General features: G+C 42.6%; 1 protein-coding gene across 5 annotated transcripts in view; it reads left to right on the top strand.

The window, feature by feature from the left end:
• rab3gap1 (RAB3 GTPase activating protein subunit 1) overlaps positions 1-14,091 on the top strand; it is a 188,794-nt gene that overhangs the window by 133,305 nt on the left and 41,398 nt on the right. For all 5 annotated transcript variants that reach the window (XR_015089492.1, XR_015089493.1, XM_086051122.1 and 2 more), the window contains one exon: positions 2,166-2,262. Coding sequence is in view for 3 of the 5 variants with exons in the window: in XM_086051122.1 (XP_085907248.1) it covers positions 2,166-2,262 (97 nt within the window). In the remaining 2 variants the exon portion in view is untranslated. The remainder of the gene's footprint in view (positions 1-2,165; positions 2,263-14,091) is intronic.

Here is a 14,091-nt window from a genome sequence, read left to right as displayed (position 1 = left end):
CATTCATTTTGACCAGCTGGTCTTGCTGGTGTCATCAGATACCATGCAGGTAACAGCATGTTGGTCTTGTTGGGTGGCTTTGGCTCATTTGACAGAGAGGGTTGACCGTTGACCGTTTTTTTCAAGTCGAACCGAATGGTTGGTCAGTCCGTCAGTTGGTCCATCAGGCCATCCACCCCACCCGTCCAGGCCGTCCGAAACGGGCATCCGTCAATGACAGATTGATAGGTCCGTCAGTACTTTACCTGGTTACTGACGATTACTCTGAGGGAGGAAAATCCACTTCCGTCAGTGCTTAGTACGCCATTTTTTAAAAGTTTCCCATCATTTGTCAAATGGTCAGCAAAATGGCCGTCCGTCAGTGACAGACTGATGAAATGCCCACCTCTGTTTGTGTATTCATCTTATTTACAGCGCCGCAGCCAGCACACAATGCTACAGTATCAATTCAACATTCTTCTTTGTGGCATTCTTCTGCTGTCTCATTCATGTACGTCATTACATAGGTGTCAGCCAGTGTTCAGAATGAGACCCACAGCTTGTGTGTCTTAAGATGTTACTTGAAGCACTGTTGTATTGAATTTAATTCTTTGCACTTGCCTTGAAAAGAACTTGTACAAACACATATATTGATTTATTTATTTGGTCACTACATATTTGTCTTTCATTTTATTTATTTTTTATTTTTTAATTTATTTTGTGTGTTCTACAAGGTGTCCATATAGTCTGGACACAGGTAAAAATACGAGTGGTCCTAAAAATTTCATAAATACATTTGGTGAAATCAACACTTTTAATATATAGCATTTTGGAGTTATTTTTTATGAATAACTATCTTTTATTATGAATCATATTATTTATACTCTGAATGATCGATGCAAACAGTGAAGTTTGTTCTTTTAGAGCAGGGGTGGGCAATTCCAGTCCTCAAGGGCTGGTGTCCTGCCTGTTTTGCATCTCTCCCTGCTGCAATACACCTGATTCAAATGATCATATAATCAGCAAGGTCTGCAGAAGCTGGATAACGATCCTGATCATTTAAATCAGGTGGGTTGCAGCAAGGTGATATAGAAAACATGCAGTATACCGGCCCTCGAGGACTGGCAGTATGGGCCCAATACTGTAACTTGGTATAGGTACTCGCCCATCCCTATTTTGTTTTAAGTTCAGTTATCACTGAACTTCAACCGGAGGTGGCATTAAACAGCCTGAAGCCTTTTTTTTAAAGAATTTTTCATTATCTGCCTGCCTCTGACACCACACATTGCTCCTACCTCAAGTTAACACCTGCAAGTCAAAGCAAAACACCGTCCGAGTCGCGCCTTTATCTCGGAAAACTTAAAAAAGTGTGTCACTCATTTCTCCATGCACCACTGTTTGGTTGCTCTGTGAAAGGACTCATTCTCAATGTTTTCTCCATGAACTTTCATTTTAGTTGTGACTTTCAGGTCCCTTAACAAGGTCACTTAAGATGCCTGCTAGTGTGTTGTTTTTTGCAACCACTAAAATCACGTATCACAGGCAGCCACCTGTCAAGACTGCATCCGCTTCTGTTTGCACAACATACCTAGGTATGTTACCTACACAAGATGGAAGACCAGTTCAGAATGTGTGTGAACAACAGTCTTACGTTTAGGCCTCTTAGGCAAACATTTTCATTGTGCTAAAGTAGTAACAACTGCAGTTTTCTTAAAAATATGTATTTCTTTATTCGAGCGTTAAATTTTACATGGCTTCCTAAAAAGATAAATACATAAATAAATACGCTACAAAGCCTTTCAAAATTTAAGTCCACATGATCAGGGCCATTCATAGATATTTTTAAAAAGGTGGTCAGGTGGTATTTTTTTGCTGGTGATTGCAGAGGTTTGTTTTTTTTACCTAAGGATTAACTGATAACTGTCAAAACTGTTCCAATATATTATTTTGCTCCTACTCTTATCCTATTCGTTGTTGATACATGCTTTTCAATTCACACTTGAAAGGATGGCCAAACCAATGCCCCCGAGGAGGCTTAGGCTGGGCTTCGTCCTGGCACATCACAAAGACGAACAACTACCAGCCAAAATTCATTTTTGGCCACCTGCCACAAATAAAAGAAAATGTTGGAAAAACTGACAATGATTCTTTGGCAAACCATGTTTGCAATTTGCTTGGTTTTTCAGGTCTTGCATTATTTGGAGGTGCAGAAACCTGCAGACCTGAGTTGTCATCTCCTGCCATGCATAATGCATTCTGCAATTTTGAAGTTGAAAGAGGAAGGTGAGTACATCTAGTTCAAACGCATGCTTCAATCAGTGGGTAGAAGTGGTTCAGATTTTTGCAGGTACATTGTTACTGGGACACTCCCCTCCAAAAGTTTTTGAACAGTGAGGCCGATTTCTTGTAAGTTATGCATTCAATCCTGATGTAAAAGAATGACTGCATATTGACCAAAATAGCTCTCCAATGGTGGGGCTTTCAGCAAATTATCCTGAGCTCACCCACCTTTCATTTGACCATTGTAAACATTAGTAAATATCTTCATCACATATATCTCACTCAAAAAAACATTTCTTTCAATACTTTTTTTTTTCTTCCTTGGCCCGGAGGACACAACGGCCACAATTTCCAAATCACTTTGAAATGTCGACTCCTCAAACCAGGAGTCTTCAATCCTGTTCCTCGAGGGCCGATGTTGTGCCTGTTTTCCATCTCTCCCTGCTACAGATATTCAGTAAAGGTCTGCAGAAGCTGGGTAACGACCCTGTTCATTTGAATCAGGTGTGTGTTGCAGCAGGAACAGATGGAAAACAGGTAGCACACCGGCCCTTGGGGAACAGGGAAAAAAATCTCCAAAATATGCTATATTTTCTGGAAACTGTTGTTGGAATGGAAAGATGTAAGACAAGACGGATATACATACTGTTCATATGTAATATATATTTTTATTACAACAACAAATCTTCATGAGATGAATATTAAATTTTTTTAATTAAATTTATTAACATTCTTCCTCTAGTAGACACATACCTGTCAACTTGTACGTTTTCCCCATATTTTGTACGTTTTTGATCATTTCAAATTGTGTACGCCGTATAACAATTTTTGTACGGGAAAAAAAATACAAAATTAAACTTGTTGTTTTTGTTAGACCGATCTCGTCTTGCCCATTTCGGGTCTAATCTGGATCGTCTCGGTCACTGGTAGCAGACGACAACGGTATTTGGTAAATTAAAAAATCTTGCTTATACGAATGATATTTGTTCTTATTCTACATAGTCTGTCTTGCTGTGTGTAAATAGGTGTCGCGTTGTGTTTGTAAGCTTTATTATCGCTTAATAAGGGGAATTGCAATCATTAATAAGGGGAGCAATTGGCTGAGGTTGACAGGTATGTAGACAGTATTTTTATTCATGCCAAAAGCAAAAACACAAAACGGCCTCAGAACAATGACATAAATATTTCAAGTGTGCAAACAAAGTGTGTTTGGGTGTGCGTGGGTGTGCATGTGTATGTGTGTATATATATATATATATATATATATATATATATATATATATATATATATACGTATATATATATACACACACATACACATGCACACCCACGCACATATATATATATATATATATACGTATATATATATACGTATATATATATATATATATATATATATATATATATATATATATATATATATATATATATATGTATGTATGTATGTATGTATGCATATGTTGTCAGATTCCGCTTACCCGCAGGATTACCGGGAAAATCCTGACCAGCTATGCCGTTCAAGCAGTTACACTTAAGGGGATGGAAGAGTTCCCTAGCTGGTGTCGAGAGGAATTCGCCTAGGTTACTAACTGCCTTTAGATTTGTACAGCCAATCCTATTTTCAGTTATTTAATTAATCTTAGCGAGTAATTGAAATAAGTGTCATTAAAATAACTACTATACATTTACGACATCTTCTTTCTCATTTTGAATAATTTGCATTTGTTATTGACCTAGGAAGTTTAACAGTCTTTGTTAAAACCGTACGAATTTGTTTTATTTCTAGCCAGGGTAAACTATTTAATTAATTTCATCGGATGGAAACAAGACCTTTTATCATTAAGGTCTTAGCCATTCATTTAGTAGAGGTTGAGTGGTGTAAATAAATGTCAACACAAATTCGTCAGCAAACACGGCGGCTCTCGACACGGAATTAACATTTTGTTCATTTAGATAAACGACAATCTTGTCAGGAAGACACGTTTTGAATTCTTCCAACAGGAATAATTCTCAAAGCTGAGCAAAATCCTTAACTTTACTTGCTGCACACCATTTGTCAAAAAGCAACGACTTTTCATGCGCAAACTCCACATGTTTGGTTGGTAGATTTGTGAAGAGAACGACATTTTTGGCGGTATGCCTCAGGCATTAACTCATAAGCCCTTAACACGGTAGCTTTCACAACATCTTAATCCATACTTTGCTCGATGGACAAACTTGCGCACACCTCCTGCGCGTTCCCTATCAATTTGCATTGCAGCAACAGACTCCACACTTCCCTGGGCCACCGGAGGGTTGCTGCGATGCGCTCAAAAGCGCTAAAATAGGAATCCACCTCAGATTCCCTGAATGAACTCATAAGCCCTTAACACGGTAGCTTTCACAACATCTTAATCCATACTTTGCTCGATGGACAAACTTGCGCACACCTCCTGCGCGTTCCCTATCAATTTGCATTGCAGCAACAGACTCCACACTTCCCTGGGCCACCGGAGGGTTGCTGCGATGCGCTCAAAAGCGCTAAAATAGGAATCCACCTCAGATTCCCTGAATGAACTCATAAGCCCTTAACACGGTAGCTTTCACAACATCTTAATCCATACTTTGCTCGATGGACAAACTTGCGCACACCTCCTGCGCGTTCCCTATCAATTTGCATTGCAGCAACAGACTCCACACTTCCCTGGGCCACCGGAGGGTTGCTGCGATGCGCTCAAAAGCGCTAAAATAGGAATCCACCTCAGATTCCCTGAATGTGGGCACCAATGCGACGTGTCGGCTGACATCAAACTGGTCTGATAATGACCTGGGAGGATTCGGGCTTAAGTCAATGAATACTCGTGGAGCTTTTTCCAGCTCTAGAGCTCGGACTCGAAGGTGCATCAGCTCTACCTCACGATCCTTGGTTTGGAGCTCCACTTCCCGTAGCCTCAGAGTGAGCCTGAACTCCTCGACCTTTGTGCCAGTCTGTGACTCCGCTCTCGGCTCGGTGGCGGTGACAGCTTCCGCTCCCACTACCACCTCGCCGGTGAGGACTGGTGCTGACGTGGCAGCCTCCACGTCCACGCCAAACCGCATACCCTGACGAGCGTTGGCCGGCTTGGGGACCATATTCCTCTCCACCTCCAACCTCCGAGCCACACATTGTTTAATCTCTGCCTTCCGGGCATTCAAGGCACAGAGATATCGAAGAAATTGGCTATCAACAGTAGATCAGCTTTAGTACACCGATCTAACTTCTCAAGCGAGGGGTATAGTGCAAATTCGTCCAAATCGAACATGACCAAAATCACCAACCAAAGCACTGAGGGAACGAATAAAGAAATGCTAGTACTCACGGTACTTACCAACAAGAGAAAAAAACACAAAGATCCCGGATGAGCCCCCAAATTATGTGACGCACCCATCTAGGGTTGGATGCGTATCGTAACTGAAGGTGATTGCTCTCAGTCTCCAAAGCTCATACACGGAACAAAAAGTGCTGCGTCAATATACAAGGTTTATTACAACAAAAAGGGGCCAGAGGCAAAAAGGATTGCAATCACAAAAATAGCCACAAAATGGGTAAAAAATAAAAGGTCGCACAAGCTGACTCGCAAACTAAGGATATACCTGAAACTCACTAATACAAAACCAATAGCTATCTACACTCTAATAGTACAACGAAACAGAGTTCACGAAGTTTGCACCAGAGTTTTGAAGGCCGAGAGCAACGGGATGCTGCTGTCAGATTCAACGCTGCTCCTCTGTCAATCCGCGGAGCCTTTTAAACCCGCCGCCGTTAGGATGTGGCCAATCCGCTCCGATCTCTCCTGTTGCCACGTCAGCGAATCCTGGTACTCTTCACAGATCCTGATAATGCAAGAGTACTCACTCCCACACACATCCAGGCAACGACCACACACTCCAACCACACTGACAATACATGCACCCACACACTCCTTGGCAAAACGGCCAGGGCCGTAACAAGTGTGAGAGCCGGAGTCCGTCTGGGGCATCTGCTGTCAGGGCACTGCATCTTATAGGCGCTCTGGCTCCGCCCCACCCCCCGGCTCCTCCTCCTGGAATGGCACCTCCTCCTCCATCGCCCTTTTCTTGGACTGCTTTCTGGCACCTGCTGCTTTCGGGGGTGAGATCATCATTTTGTATCTCCAGGGTATTGGTTGTCTATGCACACCTCTCTTGATTGCAACAAAAGCAATCATTGCAGCGATTATGAGTCCAAATCCTAGGAGCAGCCATACTCCTGCCTCCTTGACAAGTCGAGCAGCCAGGATCTAATATCAGCAAGTCCTTCAGCTACTACTTCTGCCACAGCGGAAACAGCCGTTTTCGCGACAATCACTTTTCCAATCTTTTCATACCACACACATTCATGAAGGTTAATTCCATGGCCACATGTCATCCAATGTTCATAAGGGGAGTAGCAAGTTCCGTTATTATAGATTCTGTTTGTACCAATCCAATCAAAACCTAATTTCATGGCCTTCACGTAGGCTCTTCCTAAGCGCATGCCCCTCGATTATTTGTACTAATTGGGTCAAGTCAATGTGGAATGTAGTGGCTGTCTATTGGGGTTGTCTTCATCCCGTAATCCCTATCCCATTTTATACAATCTATTCTATCGGGGGGAGAGGTTCGTATCCATTTACCATTCTCATTCTTATTCCATACAGCCCCTTCAATATTGGCATAGTCTTTATCGGGGTACTTAGTTAAACAATACATTTTCCAACTAGGTACACCGCCACAGCGAGTCGAATCGTACACAAATTCGTATTTTTACAAATCATGGACCACGGTCTAGGATTTGCATAAATATAAGGAGGTCCTGACGGCCAAGTGTCTTGTTCCTTAGAGTATATGGTAGCCAAGTATTGGTTTTTAAAAGTAACTTTTAGTCATATTCAAACAAGGTATTATAAATTATTTCATTTCTTCTTTGTTGAACCCCCACCATGTGCGGGTTTCATCTCTTGTATGGAACTCTCATTCTTTACTGGCTTTAGACTTTACTTCAATGGCTTTAGAGGGGGGTGAAGTTGTCAAATCAGCTGGGAATGAGGTTGACCGATAACTTTTCATTGTCAGTATTGCCTCTGTGCAATTGAAGGTAAAACAGCTCCAACATGGTTCTCAGCCAGGACGTATTTCCACACAAGTGTGATTCAAAAGCGCTGCCATGGAGACAAAATCTTGATGTCATCACGGTGCTTTTCCACCCAATATCCGCCACTATTGTCCGGCAAGGGTCTACAGCTGGAATTAGCGTACCACATGGGTTTCCTGTTGCCGATCTTCAGACAATTTTTCATGACAATTTTGGTTTCTGCTTGTAGAAAACAATATATTTGTACAAAACAGTATTGTTCATTGGTACCGAAAATACAGGTTGGGCCACGTGCGTGGTGCATCTTTGTTTGGTTTTCGATGGATACGTGGTATAGTCTCTTAACAGTTTTAATCCGCCTTCTGTGTAGTTCGTTCTCAATGCTTCCAATTTGTTCTTTATGTAATCTAGGTTTACATTGTGCGACACTTTTTTGCACCATTTTTCGCTTTCAATCCATGCACTGTTGGTTGTAGAACAAGTTCTCTCGTCTTCATCAATTTTTGTCCAGTTCCATTCTTCAGCTGTTATATAGGTGTCAACCACCCAACATGCTTGGTTAAATATTTTAGTATTGCCATGCTGGACTTTCTTCAATTCCATAGGGTCACTACCAAGTCTTTTAGTAAGGTCTCCATGGCATATCAGTCCTAACACGGCAATCATCAGGATATCGTCAAGCACGAAAGTTGCCGCTGTCATCCATTTGTACCAATTACGCTTCGGGCGATCCCGTCCTACGTTCGTGTAAGGGATCTCTACATATGGAAAGACTGGTGTATATCCATCATCATTTTCAGGTTGCTCATGAATTTCTTGTGCAGGCGTTTCTATATCAGGTTCTTCATACCGAGGTTCCGGCAAATTTCTATACTGCACCACATTACTGTACAAACGAATTTGTGGGCCTACCTCCTGAGGTTGGAGCATAGGTGGTGCGATTGGTTGCGGTGTAGTATAGACGTGAGCCTTCAACGTCGAAGGGCCGCCTCGCTCATCCGCTTCATCCAATTCCAGTCTTTTATATATACGGGTCGGGACATCGTAGATTCCATGTTCCACTTTCCTCTTTGCCATCATCTTTACACCATCTGTTTCTGGTCACAACTGTACATCAAGCATTCAGATTAACGTAGTTATAGTATCACATTGCTCCGCCCCATTGTCGTGGGCCGGACCTTTTACTTTTCTTCAAAACTTGTCTCTAATTTGACTTTTTCTTGAGAGGGGGTTTCTTTTTGTTCTCGGTTCATCAATCTGCTGCACTGTTGGTCCAAACCCCACACATTTTCTCCCAATTGGAGGACTTCCGTTGTAATATCTTCTGTAATTATTTTTGTTCATTAGTCTCAATCCCTCATGGCCATTCACCATATTTGCTACTGCTCGATGTTTGTGCTCCAAATGTGTAGCAGCGTTTATTATTCTCCTTACTGCATCAGTCAATTGGGCTACTGCCATTTCAACTCTACTCAAACGACTTCTAAGTAAATTGTTCATTTTTGTCTTCTAATCTATTGTTGCTTTGAGGATGTAGAAGGTTGCGGATCAGCTGGTCTATTCCAAAGGCGGGAGAGTTGTGTCTTGATCGCTGTCCTCGTCACTGCTACTTATCTCCAACTGTATTATTCTAGGGCCGTCTGAATTATGCTTCATCTTCCCTCTGCCCCAGGCCGGGGTCATTTGAGGGTCTCGCTCTTTCCTCCCTCGTGGGGGTAGAGCTTTCACTCTCTATATTACGTACTTCCATTGCAGCCACACTAGCCAGTGTGAGAAGCCTCCTGTTATCCTGTATAGGGTCTTGAAAACAGGCTTTGACTTCATTTTCAGGGCATATTATCATTTTTACTCCTAGAGAGTATACCGTGTATATACTGTAATACCGTGCAATACTCAACATTCCCCACTACTGTTAGTCTAGTTTTATTTTTATCCAATGCTGTTCCTTACATTTCACTACAGCACTGCAGCACTGTCACTTAGAGTATTTTTTCCTCTGTACTATGTACAGGCCGAAATGAGTGTTCCTCATATTTTTTATGTAGATGTAGGTTGGTGTGTATACACATGTGTATACACATGTTACTGCGTATATCTACATAGGTTTGATTCTAAATGTTTGCCGTCAATGTTATACATTAATGGCCACATTATGCCGCCGCCCCTGTGTGACCTATATCTTTGCTACTGTAACAATGAAAATTTCCCCACTGTGGGATCAATAAAGGCATTCTTATTCTTATTCTTATTCTTATAGACCCTCATAGGGCACTATAGCCATCATAATTTGGAGCTTGATCCAAAATCTGTTGTTTGCTCCCGCATTTCTTGAGTTACTTGTAGGGCGTACACTTATTATAGCCACTTTAGCTAAGTACTTCATTTCTTTGGTCATCATATCTAGGGCTGTTTGATAACTATAAACGTTATCTTCCTCCAACTCGCGCTCTTTGGGAGCCTCGGCTAGAGGCAACACTGGGACGTCTTCCCGTGACAATATGTAGCTTATTACATGTGCCCAGGGTTTTCCTGGTCCTGGTTCAAAGAAAGGGGAATAGTAACCATGTTCCATGATTGGGTCCCTTCCTAACACTCGTTGTTTTGAGGATAACATGGTTGCTACTGATAAGGAGTCTTTGATTAAGCGGTCAGGATAGGAGTTCTCCCTCTAGGCTGGCCAGTTGTTGTTCAGCAGTTTCTGGAGCCCCATCTCATCATCATTGTAGTCCATCCCAAAAGAGTAGGATAAGATGGGTTTCAGCAGGTTTATCGGAGTGGCTGCTTTTGTTACTTGCCATCCTTGCCATACTTGGCTTCTCCTGTTCTTACCGCCAAACCACTTGAGTCTTCCCCAGCAACTTCCACAATATAATAGCCTTTCTCCATCCCACAAGCAGCTACAGTCTTCCTGTCCCTTGTTCTTCTACGGGTCTAGGTCTCTTTGGGCAAAAATGCTTAATCTGGGCAAATATTTCATTCGGCAGTCACCGCATATAAATGCATCCAGTACCTTGGCTGGGCCTAACACCTTTGGAACAGCGACTCCGGTGGCGACTGTCTCATCCTTTCCGCAGACGACGCAGGCTACATCGGCATGGTTCCAACAAAAACCTTCCAAACTTATGGAAAGGAATCCTCTTCTAGCATTCTCCAAAAGTTTAAGTGCTCTTCCGGCCATTATTCCACTCGAAGTCCTTCGATTGAAAATCACTACTTTTACCATGGCCATCTTGATAAAAGGTGGGACGGCTTCGTCGTTCTCATCCATCCTTTAATTTCTAATTCAGTTTTACTCCTTGGCTTGAGCTGAATCGACTGGTATCGGTTTCAACTGCTCTACCCCTTTGAGTCCCATATGTCTTAGTCTCACTGTATTTCTGTCTAGGATTTCTTCAAAAATGTCAAAATATTCGTATTTGGCTTTAGCAGCTTGATTGCCGTCATGAGACTTAATCCACACTCCATGTCTCACTTTTCCTTCTGCGGGCTGGTTTTCTCTTGTGCTCTGCCTATCTCAGAGGAGACAAAGGGGCATTGGTTCAATAGGGCGGTGAATAAACTCTCGTTATTCCCCACTTCTGACACCACCTGTCCACTGCCGCGTTTTTGAAACGAGTTCCATTGTCTGTCCTTAATTCTTTAGGTATTACGAGCCACATGCAGCCCTCTTCTAGTTTTTTAATCACACTATTGACATTAGCCTTTCTTACTGCTTTCAGCCCAAAATGTCCTGACATTGAATCGACAAGCACAATAAGGTATTTCTCACCTTTTGCGCCATTCACTCCCATGGGGCTTGCTACGTCCATGCAAACTGACCCCCATGGTACAGTGCTTTTGATGGTTAATCCGTCCGCTCGTTGTCCTCGGCCTCCTGCGTTGTATCTGTTATATTGCTCGCAATCCCGTAAAACAGCATGGATTTTCTTTTCTGGGATCCAAAGTTCCAGTCTTCCCAACGCCTTCTTTGTGGGTAAGGCACCTTCGTGGCCTAGGGCTTCATGTACGGCCGTGGTTACTTAACTCACAAGCTCGTCTGGGACCACTTTTCTTCCTCCGGGGGTATTGTCCCAAGCGTCTGATCCTACAACTATTCTTCTACTTTGTTGGAAGTATTTATCAACTTCCTCATTACCTTTCCAGTGTGCCCCCTCCTTGGTGTGGGCTTTCTGGTGGACAACATCAATGTGTATATTGTGCCTCAACTCTGCTATCTTCCTCCACAGTTCACTGTGAGCTACTGGTTTTCCTTTTGCTCCCTCATAGCCATTTTGTCACAAATGGCTAAATCTTCTTTCAGGGCTTGTGCACAATAATGACTGTCTGTTATAATACTTACACGTCCCACATGCAGTCTTATAACTTCCAACAGTCCCTCCAACACTGCTGTAGCTTCTCCGGCTAGGGCACTGCCAGGAGTTTTACCTTTGCGCCGACATTTTTCTTTTCCATTCTGTTTAAGGATAAAGCCCCAGTGGGCAGATAGGTCTTCAACCTTCTTTGATCCATCAGTGTAGAGTACCCATTCTTAGGGTTTTTCTGTTTTTTATTCTGGTGTTGCTTGTTTCTTGGAATAAGAATAAGAATAAGAATAAGAATGCCTTTATTGATCCCACAGTGGGGAAATTTTCATTGTTACAGTAGCAAAGATATAGGTCACACAGGGGCGGCGGCATAATGTGGCCATTAATGTATAACATTGACAGCAAACATTTAGAATCAAACCTATGTAGATATACGCAGTAACATGTGTATATACACATGTGTATACACACCAACCTACATCTACAAAAAAAATATGAGGAACACTCATTTCGGCCTGTACATAGTACAGAGGAAAAAATACTCTAAGTGACAGTGCTGCAGTGCTGTAGTGAAATGTAAGGAACAGCATTGGATAAAAATAAAACTAGACTAACAGTAGTGGGGAATGTTGAGTATTGCACGGTATTACAGTAGTGGGGAATATTGGGTATTGCACGATACGAGCTCAGGTGCAGGACTGCACAATTGCACTAATGACCGCCAGTTTGTAGAGACTACACAATGTTCTTGTTAAAGAGTCTGACAGCAGCAGGCAAGAAGGCAAGAAGAGGGTTTTGCTGGTCCTATTTCCAAGTCAGGGTCAAGTAGGATATCTTCCCACCTTCCCCATCTCACATTAGTTGCTTTATTGCTTTCGAGGGTGATCTTACGTAGATAGCGATGGACTTGGCTCTGGGTGATGACTTTGATCCCTTGTCCCTGGGCTAGGTATTCAAGCGTTCCCCAATATCTTGCGAGGACGGCTAGTTCCCCTTCTTCTTGGGGAAACTTTTTCTCCACACTGCTCAGGGTATAAGTCCATAAGGTCACCAGGCCAGCTCCCTCATTACTCACGCTCACCATAGCATTGTCTTCTTCGCAGTCTATTTCAGCAACTAGTCTTGTGTCTAGACATCTTGGTTCGAGTCTTACAGCATTTTCTACTGCACTTTTTAGTCCTTCCAAATTCTCTTGGTCTTTTGCTGACCAGATCCATTTCCTGCATTTTTTATCATCTGGATTTTTGCATAGACGGGCATAAAGGGGTCTTGCATATTTCTGGTAGTGGGGAACATGATCTTGAACATAGCCCGAGAATTCTCTGCAGGTAATTCTCGGAAGTCGGGGGTAAAATATGTTCGATTTTCTGCCGTTATCCTTCTGATAGTCCCAAGTCCTCTGACACTTGGAAACCCAAGTAGTCCACCTGGAACCTAGCAAGTTGGCATTTTTTAAGATTCAGTTTCAGTCCTGCTGCGGAGACTCGCTCTATTACTGCTTGTAAAGTATCCAAGTGTTCTTCTTCTGTGTCATTTGCTATGAACACATCGTCAATGAAGACTGTGACTGGCAATCCTTCCAAAATTTGCAAAACCGCTGATTGGAATACGTTTGGGGAGTTTTTGTATCCTTGAGGCAACCTCTGCCTAACGTATCCTTTTCTTTTATATGTGAATGCCGTCTTTCCCTGTGATGTTTTGGCGATCCTTAATGAGAAAAATCCGTTGGCTAGGTCAATGCATGACTTGTATCTCTTCACTCTTACGTTTTTAAGGACGCTTGGGGGTTGATGAGGCTCGCTCGATTAGCCACCGTCCGGCGGTTGAAAGCTTATAAGTTTATAACTGGCCTCCAACCTCCTCCAACTGCTTCAGGCTTTTTGACAGCTTGAATTGGGCTATTCCTTATGGCATTTGGTTCTTCTCGGATTATGTCCAACGCCAGCAGTTCTTTTACAGTGTGTAACTGGACTTTGCCCTGCCTCACTTGTTCTTCTTCTGAGTGACGGCACAGGGTAGGGCTCGGTTGGGGAAGCTGGTTGAGGTGCTTTTCTTGACTTAGCTTTAGGTTGTTGTCGGATCTGTAGCTGGGTCTGGGATATCTGTAGCATCTGAGTCAACAGACCCTCCATTGCTCTGTTGATTCTTTCTCCTCTCTGTTCTTTTGATATTACTACCACAAATTCAGCTCTTGTTATTGAGGTTACTGTAGTTGAGATTCGCAACCTAAAAGCTTCTACAACTACTGACTCAGCCACTTTCCGTCATATTTTCCCAGATCTTATCCCATTTACATCTACTACAATCGTCAATGCTACTTTTTCCATAGTTGTATCTATGCCGGTTTCTAACAACTTTGTCATTTTTCCCAAATATTGGGTCTGGTCTGCTTCCTCTGTCCATTCAGGCACAGGGATA

Source organism: Filicampus tigris, chromosome 14 (assembly GCF_054856515.1).
Source record: "Filicampus tigris isolate MCC_2025a chromosome 14, RoL_Ftig_1.0, whole genome shotgun sequence".
In the NCBI taxonomy this organism is placed as follows: domain Eukaryota; kingdom Metazoa; phylum Chordata; class Actinopteri; order Syngnathiformes; family Syngnathidae; genus Filicampus; species Filicampus tigris.
This window is presented reverse-complemented; position numbering and strand designations above follow the sequence as displayed.